General features: G+C 45.0%; 1 protein-coding gene across 2 annotated transcripts in view; it reads right to left on the bottom strand.

Moving 5' to 3' along the window:
* Nucleotides 1-16,385, bottom strand: part of TP53BP2 (tumor protein p53 binding protein 2) — a 65,249-nt gene extending 48,864 nt beyond the window's left edge. For both annotated transcript variants that reach the window (XM_090048113.1, XM_090048123.1), the window contains exon 1: nt 16,203-16,385. In XM_090048113.1, the coding sequence (XP_089904239.1) occupies nt 16,203-16,229 (27 nt within the window). In that variant the 5' untranslated portion in view covers nt 16,230-16,385. The remainder of the gene's footprint in view (nt 1-16,202) is intronic.
* Between the last annotated feature and the right edge of the window lie 572 nt (nt 16,386-16,957).

Raw genomic sequence — 16,957 nt, 5'->3', positions numbered from 1 at the left:
CTGAACAGAAGTGCTAGATTTTACCCAACCTTCGAGATACCAATACTGCACCTTCCTAACCCAGCCTAGAAGAAATCAGCTGCTAAAATGCCTCTCACGTTTCTGCTGACGTGACTGTGACTTTCTGCACATCAGAAGGCAGGTTGTACAAGGCAGATTTATCATGTTCTGATAAACAGCATTTCCTGTTCATTCATAGTTAGATCTCAATTTAACAGGAGAGGCAGCACTTTAAGTAGTCACACTAAGCAAGTGTCTGAAGCAGTGATTTTGGACCCATTCATAACAAATTCTTTTGAATCTCCATCTGGTCTTTAATAGCGTTTACATTCACAGTACACAAAGATTAAAGTAAGCAAGTGGTCACATAACAGGCTTACTAGAAGAAAGACAGATTGTTACCTTCTTCATTTCATCTTCATCAGCTCACTTTAAAGCAAGATTATACTCAACAGAAAGGTACAGAAAAGTTTAATATTTACCTATCTCCACACCTGGTATACACAGTGGGTTTCTTCTTAGCCACTGCACACACAGCAGAGTTTATACTGTACTGGCATTTAGCCATAACCATGAGAAAGGAAGCTATGATGCAAGGTAGGTGGAGTCCAGTAGGAAGTACTATAATTGTTAAAATTATTCTGTGCCTAAATGAAGGACAGCCCCCTTTCCTTTCAATTGTATTGCAAGAGAACACAGTATTCTTGGCCTCTTCTAAGAGGCCACTGCCATTGTCTAGATTATGGTAAAGTTGGATCATACAACATAAACATACTAAAATCTTTATTGGAAAAAAGATATTGCAGTTTCTCATGTTTATATATAAAAAAGCAAGTTATTTGAAAAGAGAAACACTTAAAGAAGCTGCTTTTTCTAGAGGGAAGAAACTGCTTCAGAGAGAATAAGTGAAGATGCAAGTACCTTGGCTCCACCACGATGGCCTTGGCTCCACCACGATGGCCTGGCTGGGAAATTGGCTTCGTGGTCGGACCCAGAGGGTTGTGATTGATGGCAGTCAATCATCATGGTGCCCTGTAACCAGTGGGGTCCCTCAAGGCTCTGTCCTGGGACCCATACTGTTCAACATCTTCATTAATGATGTGGACATTGGAGTTAGGAGTGGACTGGCCAAGTTCGCCGATGACACCAAACTTTGGGGCAAAGCATCCATGCCAGAAGATAGGCGGGTGATCCAGGCTGACCTGGACAAGCTCAGCAAATGGGCAGACGAGAACCTCATGGTGTTTAACACCGAAAAATGCAAGGTTCTCCACCTTGGGAGGAAAAATCTGCAGCACCCTTATAGGCTCGGCAGTGCTACGTTGGTTAGCACTACAGAAGAAAAAGACTTGGGGGTCAACATTGACCACAAGATGAACGTGAGCCTCCAATGCGATGCGGCTAGTAAAGCGACCAAAATGCTGGGTTGCATCCATAGATGCTTCTCGAGCAAATCCCGGGACGTCATTCTCCCCTTGTACTTGGCCTTGGTGAGGCCGCAGCTGGAGTACTGCGTCCAGTTTTGGGCTCCACAATTCAAAAAGGATGTGGAGAAGCTTGAGAGAGTCCAGAGGAGAGCCATGCGCATGATCAGAGGTCAGGAAAACAGATCTTACGATGACAGGCTGAGAGCCATGGGACTCTTTAGCCTGGAAAAGCGCAGGCTCAGGGGTGATCTGATGGCCACCTATAAGTTTATCAGGGGTGACCACCAGGATCTGGGGGAACGTCTGTTCACCAGAGCGCCCCAAGGGATGACGAGGTCGAATGGTCACAAACTCCTGCAAGACCGTTTCAGGCTGGACATAAGGAAGAATTTCTTTACTGTCCGAGCCCCCAAGGTCTGGAACAGTCTGCCATTGGAGGTGGTTCAAGCACCTACATTGAACACCTTCAAGAGTAAATTGGATGCTTATCTTGCTGGGATCCTATGACCCCAGCTGACTTCCTGCCCTTTGGGCAGGGGGCTGGACTCGATGATCTCCCGAGGTCCCTTCCAGCCCTAATGTCTATGAAATCTATGAAACCTTACCACCTGACATCTGCCCCATATCAGCTCCACTTCATCAGCAAGGGATATATGGAGATCAAGCAACTAAATACTGGCTGTTCATGGACTTAATTTTTCTCACCATAGTTCAAATAGGAACATGATGCAGATAGCTTTGACTGCAACCCTCTTTCCTACATAGTCCCATTCCCACGGGCCCCCCCCCGCCCAAATTCCTATGCCCACAACAAGATGCGGGGCACAGGGCTGCAGCCTGGCCAGACCAGCTCTAGGCAGGAACTGCCTCCACAGCCCAACAGACAGGACCCAGCACTGGAAGAAGTGCCGCGCCACCATGGTGAGGTGCCCTTGTCAGCCCAGGAGCAACAGAGGGCACAACTCTGCACTGCCACACTTCACCTTGACAGCATGGTGCTCTCCCCTCTGCCAGATCCCACCCACTGGGCCATTGGGGTGGCTCTTGCCCAGAGCTGGTCTGGCCAGACTGCAGTCCCATGTCACATGACCCACTGTGGGCACAGAAATCTGGTGGGCATATACCCCCCACCCCTGATATTGCCTGGGGCCCCCCCACACACACCTTTCCCTTCCCCACACACTAAGGTATGGGGTCCTGGGAGTGGTGGGGACAGTGGGTCATGAGTGAGGGGCAATGGCATGGGCAGAACACTGGCATAACCAGGGCTGCTTAGTGCCACAAAGCAGCAGTGGGGGTGGGGGCAGGGAAGCGGCAGCTGCAGCTGGATCTACGTCCTAGTGAGTGAGGGGGCAGGAGGAGCTCAAATTTTCCATGATAAAAAAACAAAATCAAATGCCAAGCTATTCAGGTACTAGAATTTATTTTATTATAATGACTGAGGCACAGGAAAGCTTCCAAACTGCTTTAAAATTGTAAATATATCAATAAAATACTGTGTTCAACTGACATCTCAATAGAGATAGCTCTAGCTATCTATATATAGAAGCATTTCATTTTAATCATGGAAATACATGAATTTGGGGGGTTTTAATCAGAGAATTTTGCATTATTAAACGGAGAAAAACAGGATCCCTGCTGATAATTATTGCCTAGAATTGCTCTAGCAATTTATATGCATGAATAGAATATCAACACTGAGCAGAACATTAGGAAGAAATCAGTGCAAATTCCACTGTGTATAGAAAAATTAAGACAGAGGGTATTTAGCCAAAAGTGATAATCTGCATAGCCACAGCACTTTCACTTTGATTTTACAATTACGCTTTTCAAGTCAAGTGTGACTTCAGCCAGGGCTATCCAACTTCAGTGTGGCTGGAGTCCACTGGCAGTGCAGGCAGGCAGGCAATCCTTAGGCCATAAGCTGTGCAGGCCACACTCTGCCCCACTCCTCCCCCTGGATCTTCCACCCTATGCAGGCTACACAGGCAGCACACAGCCCCCTTCCCACCACTACATGGGCTAAACTGGTAGCATATGGACCCCTGGCCCATCCCCCACCATGTGACAGTAAGAGAAGCAGCTGCTATGACCCAGAGGCCACAAGTCTGCATGCCCCAAGTCAAGGGTAACTTTTTTACATTGGCTATGGTTTTGGGCCACCAGCCTTCAATGTATGATGGACAAACAATAAAGAGTAGGGACATTTACTAGTTTGACTGAATAGGTAGAAGAAAAACCAATTTAATTAAATAAAATGTAATCTCTACATGCAGCTCTATAGCTGCTGCAGTTAATCTTTGCACTATGTTGTAATGAGACCCATACCTTTCACGGAAGAGGACAGCCAGAGAGCAACCAACTGGCTCCAGGGCCCTGGAGGAATTGTTAGATGTGGGGAGAGCTATAAGAAAACTGGCTGTTTGCCCCACATGCAGAAAGCACGATCAGGGCTGTGACTGACAGGCCTGGTGGGGGAGTGGTGGGTTAGGAGACCCATGTGGGCATGGCCACAGGCTTCATAAGGCCAGGACCACCACTGAGACCTCAGACTGGCTCTGACCTGCCAGGGCAAAGCAGCTCCAGGCCACAGGAGGGCTGAAGGAAGCTCAACAGCACCAACTTCAGGATCAAAATTCAGTTCTTCTTGGTATGTGCTTATTTGTTATCCCTGTGGTGTGACAGACCCAAGCTGGGAATGAATTTTAGTTTGGTAGCAGCTAGCTTACGCCTGTGTTTAAGTGTACACCAGAGAACTGCGTGTGGCTGAAAGGGGAGGTATGGAGGCCACGGAGGTGGCTAAAGGACAGCCCGCTTAGAACCTATCTGGGTCAGTGACTCCAGGAGGCTGGAAGCAAGACAGAGAGCAGCCTTCCCTGGATCACAGTCTCCTACAAACTGGAACTGAGAGATCAGACACTGGAGTCCAAGAGGGTGAGACCAGAGGACAAAGTACAGAGAGAACAACAGTCTGAACAAGGACTTGAGGGTATTCCTTCTAACAGACTTGCTGTCCTCAAGGCCTGCGGTACACGGGTATATACCAAACACACTTCAAGAAGAGAGGCTTGAAGGGAACTCAGCTCAGGGAAAACCTGATCCTGTACAGGAAGTTTGACAAAGCTTTCAGGGTCAAGCTGCACTGCCACCAAGGTGGAAGTGGCTAATAAGCAAAGAGCCTGAGCACAACTTTCAGGCTGTCCACAAACACCAGCATAAACATCTACTCAGTGACAACTAGCTAGCCATTTTGTATTGTTAAACACTCAAAAAAAAAAAAAAAAGCCAACTAAAATACACTGAATAAAGTTTGATCCTCAGACAATGTTTAGAGTAAACTCCCCATGTCCATGCTGGAGTGCAGTCCTTATCCTTTTCTCAGTAAGTAGAGGACAAAGCCTTTGGACACAAGCTCCTTGAGAGAGACATTCCCATCTTCCACATTCAGTCCTGGGTTAAGTATGCCGTCAACATACGAAGAACAATTCATTCAGTTTTTGGTCATACACAATAATCCACAATTATTACACTAGATAAAAAATGAACTAACTCATTCCCCGTAAGGAAGGTTTGCACTTGACCTTCTTTGCTGGAACATGCCCTGCACAAAGAAAATAGCATAGCCTAGACAACATCCACATACAAGTAAAGCATGACTTTGACACCTTTAGTCTAAACTATCCCAACTCCTTTCTGAAACCCGCCCCCCCCTTTTTTTTTTAAATCGCTCCAACAACTCAACCATCACAACACACCCAGTAGAATCAGAGGTGCTGTTGCATCAGCCTCCAGGATGGCTACAGGCCAAGAGAAAGCTATTCAAAGAAAGGTCCTTTGGGGCACTATTATGGGAAACTCATTGTTCTCAAATGGCCTCTTACAGTGCACGTGTTCCTGCAATGAAAAAAAAAGGAAACCAAGTATTCTTCAGCATAAACGCTACAATTAAGATTCTCTACCAGCAAGGACCCACCAATGGCTCATTGGTAACATAGCAGCACATTTAATATAACCTACACCCGACTAGACCAGACTATTGCCGGGAGCTAGCTGCTCCACTGTTTACTGTACTCAGCAAGTTACCGAGTTTGCTGACACTGCACAGGGTTCAAAGTACTTATTCTCTGCTTTCCCAACTGACATGTACATAGAAACTACGCAGATAAGAGAAGATGACCAATAATTGGAAAGGAAAGACACTCCCCACTTCAACTAACAGAAATAACATTAAATGTGGTTTGGGGTTATGTATACCTAAATCTTAATAATGTCATGCAATTATTGGGAAAGAGTTCCCAAGATCTGGTGAATCTACTACACATTTTTAATGCAACTAGCAAAAGCTGCCTGTTAAATTTTATTTACAAACTGCTATCTTCACTTAAAGTTACAGCAGAAGCTACTGAGTGCATAGTAAACGATAATTTATTTGCTAAAACAGGTTTAGGGTGCAATCAGCTTCTTCTGACACCAATGACTTAAATGAAAGCAAGAGGTGGCCAAGGCCATGTGCATTTGATAATTCCATCTTTACTCTTTGTGCCACTAATTCACAACCAGGGAACTCTGGAACTCTGTGGGATCCAACAAGATCCTTCGAGGGATTTCACAGCACCCAGGCCACGCGATAGGTGGCATATCCTGGATCCGCCATGCATCAGGGACCCTGTGCCTACCCCAGCATCATGGAAGAAGCAGGGGAAGAAGCTGCACTGAAATGTGCAGCCTTTGTATCAACCCCCCTCCCTACCATGGCTCCGAGCAGTATGCTGTGCCAAGAGCAAGCAGGCTCCTCCCATGCTCCCGGAGCTGGCTCGGAGGCGCTACAGGGAACAGTCTGGCATTTGAGTCACTGGAGAAGCAGCCACGTCAGCAAGGGCTCCCTCACCTCCTCAGGTACAGACTGGTGGCGAGGAGGGGCAAACTGTGAGAAGAGCAAGGAATGGAAGGGTCCTGACATTGCTACCATCACCTGGCACTAGCCTCTGCACCAGCAACCACTGTCACCCGCTTCTGCCTCCTGCAAGAACAGATGCCTCCTTCAGACCCACCCCCAAGTGCCCTAACCTACCCTGCTGAGCAGCTCCTGTAACTCCAAGGACCATGCACCACCACTGGCCATGCCCTCAGGTGTCCCTGGTCACCCTGCCACCCAGCGAGATACTTTTAAGGGTGCAACAGGATGCAAGAAGATAAGCACTGTAAGAAATAAATTAGCCTTTAAATGGGGTGCCCCTATATTCTGAGAAGTTATCAAAGGGTGCCTCGACTCTTAAAAAACTAAGAACCACTAGTTTTTGCCATCCTACTCTTGCAAACAAAGAATAAATTCCCACAGCTTTGTTAATTTCACCTCTCAGAGACTAAGTCCAACCTTTCTAAAATGCAGATTTCAACTAAAGTTTCTTTATTAAAAGGGTTTTAGAAGACAGAGGAAATCTGACTATTTAAGCAAAATGCTGAATTAGAAGTCAGGAGATCCAAATTCTCTTCCCAGGTTTTGTTATCAACATGTTGAATGACAATACAGAACATACTTTTCAACAAAAATCCGAGTCCCTTTAAATTAACAACTATTTTTAAGATGTTAATTTTCTGACAAGTAACATGCCCTGATTCCTATTAAAATGAAGAACTCTCTTAGAGAAAAGGTGAATGTTTTTTCCTGCCACTTTCATGTTGTTTAAAGGAGTCTTTTGGGCACCATGAGCCAACTATCTTCCCTTCCTAAGCTAAGCTTAGAAGAAAGGAAGCTTGCCTACTTTTTTCAACTTAGATTCTATTTAGCCACTGTTACTGACATGCAGTGCTTTTCCAGGATTCAAACCTGAGAAACCCGACTAGACCCAGAGCTGTCAAACTTACAGTATAAACCAAAATTTAAAAATGTTTTAGGTAAAAAAGCTGGAAATGTGATTTACCTCAGTCACACCATCTATAAAGTGATATGAAGCATTGAACTTTTTTCCAACTATTTGCAAAGTGCTTTAAGGTCTTCAGATCAAAATATTCTGTGTTGGGACTTAATATTTTCAGATTCCCAGTTAACCCAAATAGGTTTGGATGGAAGACCAGTGAAATATTTTAACAGAGATGGTTTTGGACAGTAAGATGAGGAAAAAAACAGAATAAAATGACAAAGGACTGTATTAAAAACAAGACGGTCTCATCAGATAACAACTCTCAAAAGAAAAGCAGCCTTCCTTTTTTAATATTGCAGCATTGTAGCACAACAAATAACTGACAATGCCAGAAGTTCTCCCTCAAATTTCAGCTTCAAAAAATAGTCAAATTAAGCTTTGTACCACCAGAGCAAACAGACTAAGGGGTTAAATTAAGCGCGAATTACTTGCTTACCAATTAATTTGCAAAAATAAATACCAAGAAAGAATTCTCAGTGTATTTGACAATTCACTGCTGTGCAAAACTGCCTCAGAAGTAAGGATAATTGTAGCCTTCATTCTATAGTTGATTTTAAAAACCCCTCAGGCCCCCCTCCCCTTAAATCATGATTCATCAAGTTCTGCTCTAAGGCACTGCAGGATATACACAACACAATGGTCATGGTTCCCTGGACATCTGTGCGCCAACCCCCATAAAACCCTTCTAATGGGAGATGTGGGTGGAAGAAGAGACGTAATTATTTTAGGCAATGACATTTAAGGTTAAGCATTGTGGATGTTGGTTTCATTTTTTTTGGCAAGCAAAAGAATACCAACAGCGATGACTCCCAGGCTGGGAATCAAGAGATGCAAATTCTACTCTCCAACCTTCCACTGATTTCCTGTCTGACCCTGGACAAGTCACTTAGCTTCTGCATCCTAGTTTTTCTCATTGTAAAACTGCTTGAACAAAAAGTGCAAAGTTGGTTAGACACTACCTTTACTGAAGCAAACAGCTACTGAAAGGATTAACGTAGCTGGCTGAAGCTTTCCAAGACTGGTGATGTGAAAGTGTCTTTGTTATTTACTCCATCACAACCATTGTTCACTCTAACCTAATTGCATTTCCCTCACACAACTTTTTCCATATCCTTTTTGTACTCATAAAAAACAGCTAATAAAGTGTGCCAGGTGCAAGTGTTCTATGACATTATATTTAAAAAACCCCCACATGCTTTATTCTGGTAAAGTTGATATTAAAAGCACCGAGATGAACAAAGAAGCCACTAAGAAGCCTCCCCCTCTCTTTTTAAATAGCTGCCACAATACACTGCAGCCCAGTTGTACCACCTACACACAGGAACCCACAAACTCCTCTATCAAAGGATCTCTTCAGGATAATTGGTGTTAGTGCACATACCTTGAGTGTTTCTGCAGTGTTCAACAAATGGATACAGAGGTTCCTCAGAAAGCTGGCATAGCTACCTTGCACTGATGAAGAGGGGAGTGGAAGGAATGACAGTTTATTTATATCTAGTCACCATCTAAAGAAAATATTCTTAGTCCTCACATCACTGAGACAGAAACTGGAGATTTCCAAACATATGTGAACATTTGCCTTTGCATCAGACATTACTGTAACACTATTAGTAACTGTGAAACATGTGATTTAAAAATTAGTCACTCCACTGTCATCACCACCAGCACAAAAATATCAATGATTAACAACAAAGCAGCACAAAGGAGCCGGAAATCAGTTTCGACCTTTCAATACTCCCAGTGTCAAGGAATCCTAATTACAGCACGGGTGTTTTTCACCTAAAGCTTGCCTACCCCAGGGGGAGGCCAGCTGGCATAGGACAGCTATCACAGGTTGTGCACACCTGTGCCAGTTCTGGTGCCTCCACTCCCTCAGTTGTGCCCTCTGGGAAAAGAGAGATATTGAAGCAGCCTGAAAACATAAGACATGCAACCCAGCTTCTGGGTGGTGACAGAAGCCTTCTTTTGGTGTTATAAGGGTTCTGCTACAACAGAGCAGCTTCGAGTGTGGATGCACAAACAGTTTTGCTGGCAATATTTAAGTGTGGCATAGGCCTAAAAGTCTGTTCCATTATTGTTAGCCCCCAGCTACAGAGCTAGGATCTGCACGACCATAAAAAAAATTTAGGGCTCTCACATTAAATACAAGATTTGGAATTTTCTCAGAAGAGTTCAGCACCAAGACCTTAAAGTACCATTTAAGAGTATGACTGCTTCGTGTGGTATCAAGGAACTCCAGGGACATGGAGTACACATGGTCATTTTGGTGGTAATTGAAAGGTCCTGCTTAACTCTCCTTACTCACTTCTTACTCAGGCAAAACTCCTAAGTAAGCTCAAGAAGAATTTGAATGATTAAGAAGCGAGTAAGGAGACTTCAAACAAGACCTGAAAACAGTGGTGCCGTCGAAGAGAACTGCTTGATTTTCTTGTTGCATCAGAAATGCAAGCCCCTTACAGTTTACAGAATATTAAGTAACCCTCCTTTTGACACTCAGCTGGGAAGTGACATTCCCAGAACAGAGGAACCCTTGAGCCTTTTCATCCATACAGCTTAGCCATGAGAAAATGAAGTGACTTTGTAGCATGAAGGGGAGTAATAGTTAAGCCATGGAAGCTGTTCCAACCAAGTCATTTCCTCAGGGTTTCCCACCTCCCTTCCAGAGAGACAAAAACTGACCCAGCCAAACAAGCTCAGCAGGTTCAATGACATGCATAGTTTGGGGGTAGGCGATCCCCAGGGCAAACTGCTAACAAGGACAGCTGCTAAACTACACAGAAGACATTTTAAAGCCATCTTATTATCACCATTGATTTGAAGTGAACACTGAGCACATTATGAGTCTAAGAAGACAGAGTGAGAAATAATGGACATGAACACTTTCCATTCTACCAGCCACTGTTACTGACCACACTCTAAATTAAATTTAGCCTACAGCTCTTCAAACAGGCCTCTTGTTAATAAAACAGAGATCCAATCTGACAATGGCCACAGGGGAAGAGAAGGGTATAGCATGCAGAGCCTCTCACACTCTGCAGTTTTGGTCTCTATTAAATGATCTGTGCAACAGTAGTGCCAAGAAGAAACCAAAGATCTTTGACAGTCTGAATGAACTGCTGATGAATAGGTAGAGCAAGAGGAAAAACTAATTAGCAATCCCCAGGATTCAGAAAGTATGACAAAGCTACAAATAATTCCCAACAAAAACATTCAGAGAAACCAAAATATTGAACAACTAACATTACAAGTTTCCCACAAGATACAGATTTCAGGGATGACATATTTAAAATGTTCTACAGTTTAGTAGGCAATAGTGTTCAATGGACTAAAAATAACATTGTTTTAATGAAACTATTGAAAAATTAATGTGCTATGGGAAGCTCACGTGACATACTGTTTACAGCCGCAGTTCAAAACAGTGAGTCATGACAGCTCACAGGTCTGTAATATGCTGTGCACATGTGACACTCCAGGGGAAAAAAGTCCAGCAAAGCATAATCTCCAAGAAGCATCCAAGTTTAAACAAAATATCCCTTAAACTAAGACTTCAATGTCACATATTAAAATGATAATATAAAATAATGGTTTACACACACAACTGAGCAATTTGCATCGACTAGAAAGCTCAAAACTGTAATACTTACATGGCATCTTTTATATCTGATGCACCTAGCAAACAAACTAGCAGGCAGGTGTACCTACCCTAAAGAGTTTGCAATGGAAGCCCTGCTCATACAGATCAGCTAGAGCCACACAAACTTCCCTCAAAGTAAACCGAGTGTCCCATTAAAGACAACAGTATGTCTGCTAGGATCCAACTGGAGCCTAAATAAGGAACAGGCAGATGGAGAAATGGGGGTTCAGGTTCAACAAATGCTTCATGAGGTTTCATTTGACATTTTATCATCAGCCTTTAAGGAAGTGAATATCTACTAAAGATGCTTATTTTGATGTATTTTAATACTTACATAGTTAAACCAGAGATTTTTCATACTGATGAGGGGAATAGTTTAGTCAAAGAAAACTAAACAAGAGGATGTTACATTTTAATGGAATAAGCAGGAGGTCCTTCAGCATTCAGTTCTTTGGAAGTATTTTTGTTCGTTTGTTGTTGGGTTGTTTGTTTGGTTGGTTGGTTTTTTTGGGGGGGGTGTCCCAAAGTGTTCTCTCAAGTGCTTCACAGTCCTAACTTAAGAATCCCAGTATCTGCTATGCATAAAAATGCAGACTGTATTATAAGATACAAAACTTAAGCCACTAGGTAAGCCTTCTGTAGCTGAAACAACAGTACTAGGCTTCATTTTCTTCAAGCAAAATGTTATTAAATATAAACGCTGTCACAAACCTATGCTGATTCAGAAAAATCTTTTTCTGATTATAACCAAATTATTAACATCCAGCAACTTGGTAAATTGTAATTCTGAAAACTCACCCATGCATGGACCCCTACTGATTTCTAGAAAGCTTCAAATGGATCCTTATGTATAGGTCAGTTAGTAGGACTGAGGTCTTAGAGCATTTCTGCCAAAGAAGATTTCAAACTGAACTGATGGCTCCAACTGAGCTAGCACAGAGTATGTTTTGCAATCTGTGAAGCCTCCCACCATTTCAGTAAAACTCTTTATCCAGTACATATAATGATGCAAATTATTTCCTAACATCTACATATCCTAATGGTAAAAAATGTAAAATAGGCAAAAGAGACTGATTAGGCTGCAGAAAAGTGTGTTATTTTAAAAAATGTGCCAGCTCTTTATCACAGCACAACAGTTCAAGTCACACTCCCACAAGCGATCAGCAGATGGAAGGTGAGACAACTTTACCATGGCTCATTTAATTTGCTAATTTTAACCCTGTCGTAATCTCTGCATTACCAGTGTACTAGGACACAAAAAGAACTTCATATTACACTCTTCTGCAGAATTTTAATACCTTAATACCATGTCATGCCATACAGTCATGGCAACAATTTTATTTTTACCTGTCACCAGTGTAAGAAAAAGACTCTCTTTAGAGGCAGCATGGCACTTTTTGGTTCAATTCCTTTTTCCCTGCACTTGGTTAGACACCAGTTAGATTATTCAAACTGGCCCACAAACATCTCATCATTTAAGCGCAATTCTTGCATGTACAACACATACAAAAAGCTGTGTTAGGTTAGCGCATGCTAATAACTGAGGAAGCAATATAGCGAAGAAAACTGTAGGAAGGAGTGCAAAAGATTTCTAAGACTTTAAAAATAAATAATAGCAACCATTTCAAGACTATTAGACTTCAGGGCACATTTACAAGAGAAGGTTTTCAAAGGGGTAAAAGGCTGCTTAGGGGCCCTACTCCCAATGACAACCCTGTCCTTAGTGACTTTGAAATTCCCCTCCTATATCACTTAAAGTAATTACTGAAAACAGGAGTCTGTGGAGCAACAAATGTGCTAGAGCTCAGTATTCTGAAAGGTTAAAAAACAATGGGTTTGTAACCCAATATTTAGCCACTTATTTGAATGTACACAAATCTGTTACTAAATAGACTAAGCACTATTTTTTGGGGGGGGGGGGAAGTAACCATACACTGATCCCTTTATTGTAGAGGTTAAAATCAGAACAGCCAACCAGAGTCATCACTCAACTGTGACAGTATGTGCACTAGAACTTTTCCCAGCAAAAAAATGAACTGTTAGGAAAAAAAAGTAGTTTGGTATTCAGATAAAAGAGGAGCAGAGTACTTTGGGACAATCTGCAGAGAGATAAGATTGGATGACAAAAAGGTGATCTTTTGTATGGCTTTCCCTGTCTGGCAGAATATTTACTTAGTTTAATTATGATAATCTATGAATTAACACCCTGGAACTAAATCCATTGAAGGCGGCAGTATATAGACTAAATCATGGATATATACCTTCAACTTTGGTAAGCAGGGCACTTATTTTGTCAGGTCCTGGCCACTCTTCCTCAGATTTCCATGTACCACCAACATCACAGTTCTTCCAAAAGGTATTATCTGTCTTTATTATCTGTCTTTAGAGTAACAGCCAAGGCTCCCCATTAGTCTCACCAATAAAGAGAGATCACCCACATCCCCTTTCCTTTGTTCTACTAGATTATTGCCGCCTCATTGGGAAAGTGATTGGTGGGAGCCCTACACTGATAAGAAAAGGAGATGCTCATTTCCCTGAAACAAGCAAACTTTTGCAATCTGAGATATTTAAGTCTCATCACTTTATAAATAAGAACAAGAATTATAGTGTCTGGCTCCCCATTGCCAATGGTAGAGGCTCACCAAAGTTAACTGGAAAAGTTACTGAAATTGAAAATAACCTTTGCCAGAAGAACAGCTCATTGCCCTAACCCTACAAACACTTATCCACAAGAGTAATATAATGCAAACAAGAGATCTCATTGAGCTTAACCAGACTATTCTCAAGTGTAAAGTTATTCTGCCTTAAGGGCCCAGCTCAATCAACTTTTGTAAAGCATGACCACAGACATGTAAGGGCAGGGGCAGGACACAAGCAGTGTAACATGAAAACATTTAGCCCATCTCAATTCAAACTTTACAATAAGCACAAGAATTCCCAACATACCTAATATTTGCCAAATTTAAGAAACAGCCATGGTCATTCTAGGGCGCTCTGTTGTCAGTAGTGCCAGCTATGTAGAGACAATCTTATGTCTCATTTGGCCCAAGAGCCAGGTGAGATCAAACAAACCTCTGAAAGGTTTTCTTGGGTGCAGCGCTGAAATTCTTCAGCATTGGACAACTTCATGGGTGCTGTCCTTAAGATGTGTCATCAGTGACAAAATAATGTCTTTAAAAACAGTAAGAAGCAAGGATTTCTTAGGGCGAGGTCTTTTACTGTACCAACTATGTATCTGGAACAAAGCTAATCTAAAGGCCTTGTTACATGGTAATTCTGGGCAGCATCTGGAGTTCTTAACCTCTGGATTGCCCAGACAGTAACACCCGAAATGAGTTTGAAGCACACTTTATGTGGCTTAAAATTATGCCACTCGCATAATCTCTGAACCTGTGCTATCCAGCTCTAGCCACTTCAGGCTACACCTTAGTGTCAACACTCCCCAACTACGCTGCTGGCCTGGATCAGGTCCACTGCCCACCCCTGTCCTCCCTTGCACCCCAGATCCCTGCTCACTGTCCCCCTCCCCCATCCCAGGATACTTGCAGCTGCCCACGCTGTCTGACCCTTTCAGTCCTCCAGGCCCCTGCTGGCCTGAACTGTGACTGCTCCAAACTTGCATTAACACTGATCAACATTTGTGCAGCTCACAGCATAAGGTGCACCAAGGCCCTTTTTCCCAAACACACAGTTGCTCCAATAAAGATGAACCAACTACACAGCTGGATTACAGTTAAGACTAACTTTATCCCAGCTACACAGTTGCTCCAATAAAAGATCTCACCCTACAAAATCCTTGCCTCTTGCATGATTCCTGGACTATCCTGGCTACAGCCCTGATGCTGCTTTAAACAGCCTAACCCTCACTGAAGCGAAGCTGTTTATGTTTGAATACACGCACGGCAGAAAACAAACCAAGAGTATCACCCCCCCCCACACACACACACACACATACTCTTCTAGTGTGGGTAGGAGCTTTCAAAACTACAAGCTCCCCTCATAAATTCCTACTGGAGGAAGAAATAGGAATACCCTGAAACAGCCCCAAACCCCTGCATCAGGTGTCAACAGCCTAGCCCCAGGCTTCCCCGAGCAACTACACAAAGAAAGGGGGGGGCACTGTAGAAACTGGGTCTGCATGGGGCCAAACGATTCTCAAGTGGAGAACTGGTGGGTGTGATTCACTAGCCACCCCCAGAGACAGTCTGGAGAGGGCCAATCCTGTCTCAGGCTGGGGGCTGGACTGGGTGACCGATGGAGGTCCCATCCCATGTTAGGGAGCGTAGGGGTGGGCAGTGGACCTGACTTGGCTTCATTTCTGTGACGGGAGCAGGCAAGTTTTTTTAGGTCAATCTGATATCATTTATTGGATCAACTAAAATAGTCTTATTAAACTATTTTGGGGCTATTTCAAGGTATTCCTATTTCTTCCTCTTATTAGATTATTTGAGCTGGTCTAATAAAAGATATTGGATTGACCCAAAAAACCTTGTCTGCCCGTGTCCTTAGACCAACACAGCTACAACCCACACCCCTGACGACAGAAGCAAGACGCTGGCTATCTCCCTGCCCCTGCTTTAGCTGGGGCAGGTTGGGGTGCTAGTTCTGTGCTGCATAGGGACTGACGGCTGGTCTCAGGTGGAGTTTAGATCAGCGCTTCCAGGGGCGCAGGTTGCAGCCACGGTGGTCTAAGGACACAGGCAGGCACGGTTCTTTGGATGGATGCAGTATCTTTTCTTAGACCAGCTCAAACAGTTGGAAAAACTCTTCTGTGCAAGCTTCCGGGTATTTTCCAACTAGTTGAGTTGGTCTACTAAAAGATACCAGATTTGAGTAAAAGACATCAGATTTACCCAAAGAACCTCACCTGCTTCCCAAACTTTTCCTTCGCACAGCCCCATTTGTGGCCCCAAGCCGCAGCCCCCAGCCCCATCGGCGGATGCTGCCCCCCCCAGTTTGGGAAGCGCAGGTCTCGAGGAGGGCTGCACGGGCTGGAGGAGGCGAGCTCCGGCCGCGCCGCCTCACGACTTGCAGGGGAGAGGCGGGACCGGGCTCCGCGGAGTTGGCAGCCCGGCTCGGAGAGCGCTGCTCCTGCGCTGCCGCCGGCCGAGCTCGCCCCTGCCAGCCCGGCTGCCGGCCGAGCCCCGCGGCCCTGCGCTGCCCCTTCCTTCCCCCCGGCGGGCGGGGCGGGGAGTCTCCCGCCTGCCCGCGCGCACTCACCGGCATCATCCTGGGCCCGAAGCGCATGGGGGCGGCGATGCCGGGCGGGTCGAGGCGCTGCGGGGACCTGTTGCGAGGCGCAGCTCGGGCCGCGTCGCCGCCGCTGCCGCTTTGTCTCCTCCGCGCCGGACTGCCCCGCGCCTGCTCCCAGCCCGCGCCGCGAGGCGGAGCCGCCGAGCCCCACCCCCGCCCGCGCCGCCTCCGCTCAGGGCCGAGGGGCTCTTCCCCGTGCCTCAGCCCGGCTCCTTCGCCCTGGCCGCAGGGGAGCGGCGCCCCGCCTTCCCCCCGCTGCTGTTTCTGCAGGGAAGAGGCACCTCCCTGCCCCCCACGGGGTGGCTGCAGCCGCCGGGAGGGGCCGTGTCCTCCGTGGAGGCCCCGGCCTGCCTCAGAGGCGCCCCACGTTCAGCCGGGGGTCTGAAGGCAGTAGCTGGAGGCGGCCTTTGGTTCCTTACTCATCGTTGGGGGCTGGAAGGGGCTTGGGCAGGAAAGACTGATGACCCCAGCACGGTGGGCGGGAAGACACTTTTTGAAGATCGAGCTCCCTTCTTCCCATTATGCGAGGCGATTCTTGATGCCTGATATTATTTGGAAATGTCATTGTCCTCAGCATGGGTAACTCATGACTAACAACCAGAGTGGCCATCATAGAGGACAGTTTGGTTGCCCTCTGCTGATATGAAATCGGATGCCTTTTCTCTTGAAGATAAAAATAGAGGGCATAAAGGTGTTGGGTTGCAGATCAATACAGGGCAGAG

This window comes from Crocodylus siamensis, chromosome 1 (assembly GCF_052110815.1).
Source record: "Crocodylus siamensis isolate JL-2025a chromosome 1, ASM5211081v1, whole genome shotgun sequence".
In the NCBI taxonomy this organism is placed as follows: Eukaryota; Metazoa; Chordata; order Crocodylia; family Crocodylidae; genus Crocodylus; species Crocodylus siamensis.
Note: the sequence above shows the minus strand (reverse complement) of the source record. Positions and strands in the feature narration are given on the sequence as shown.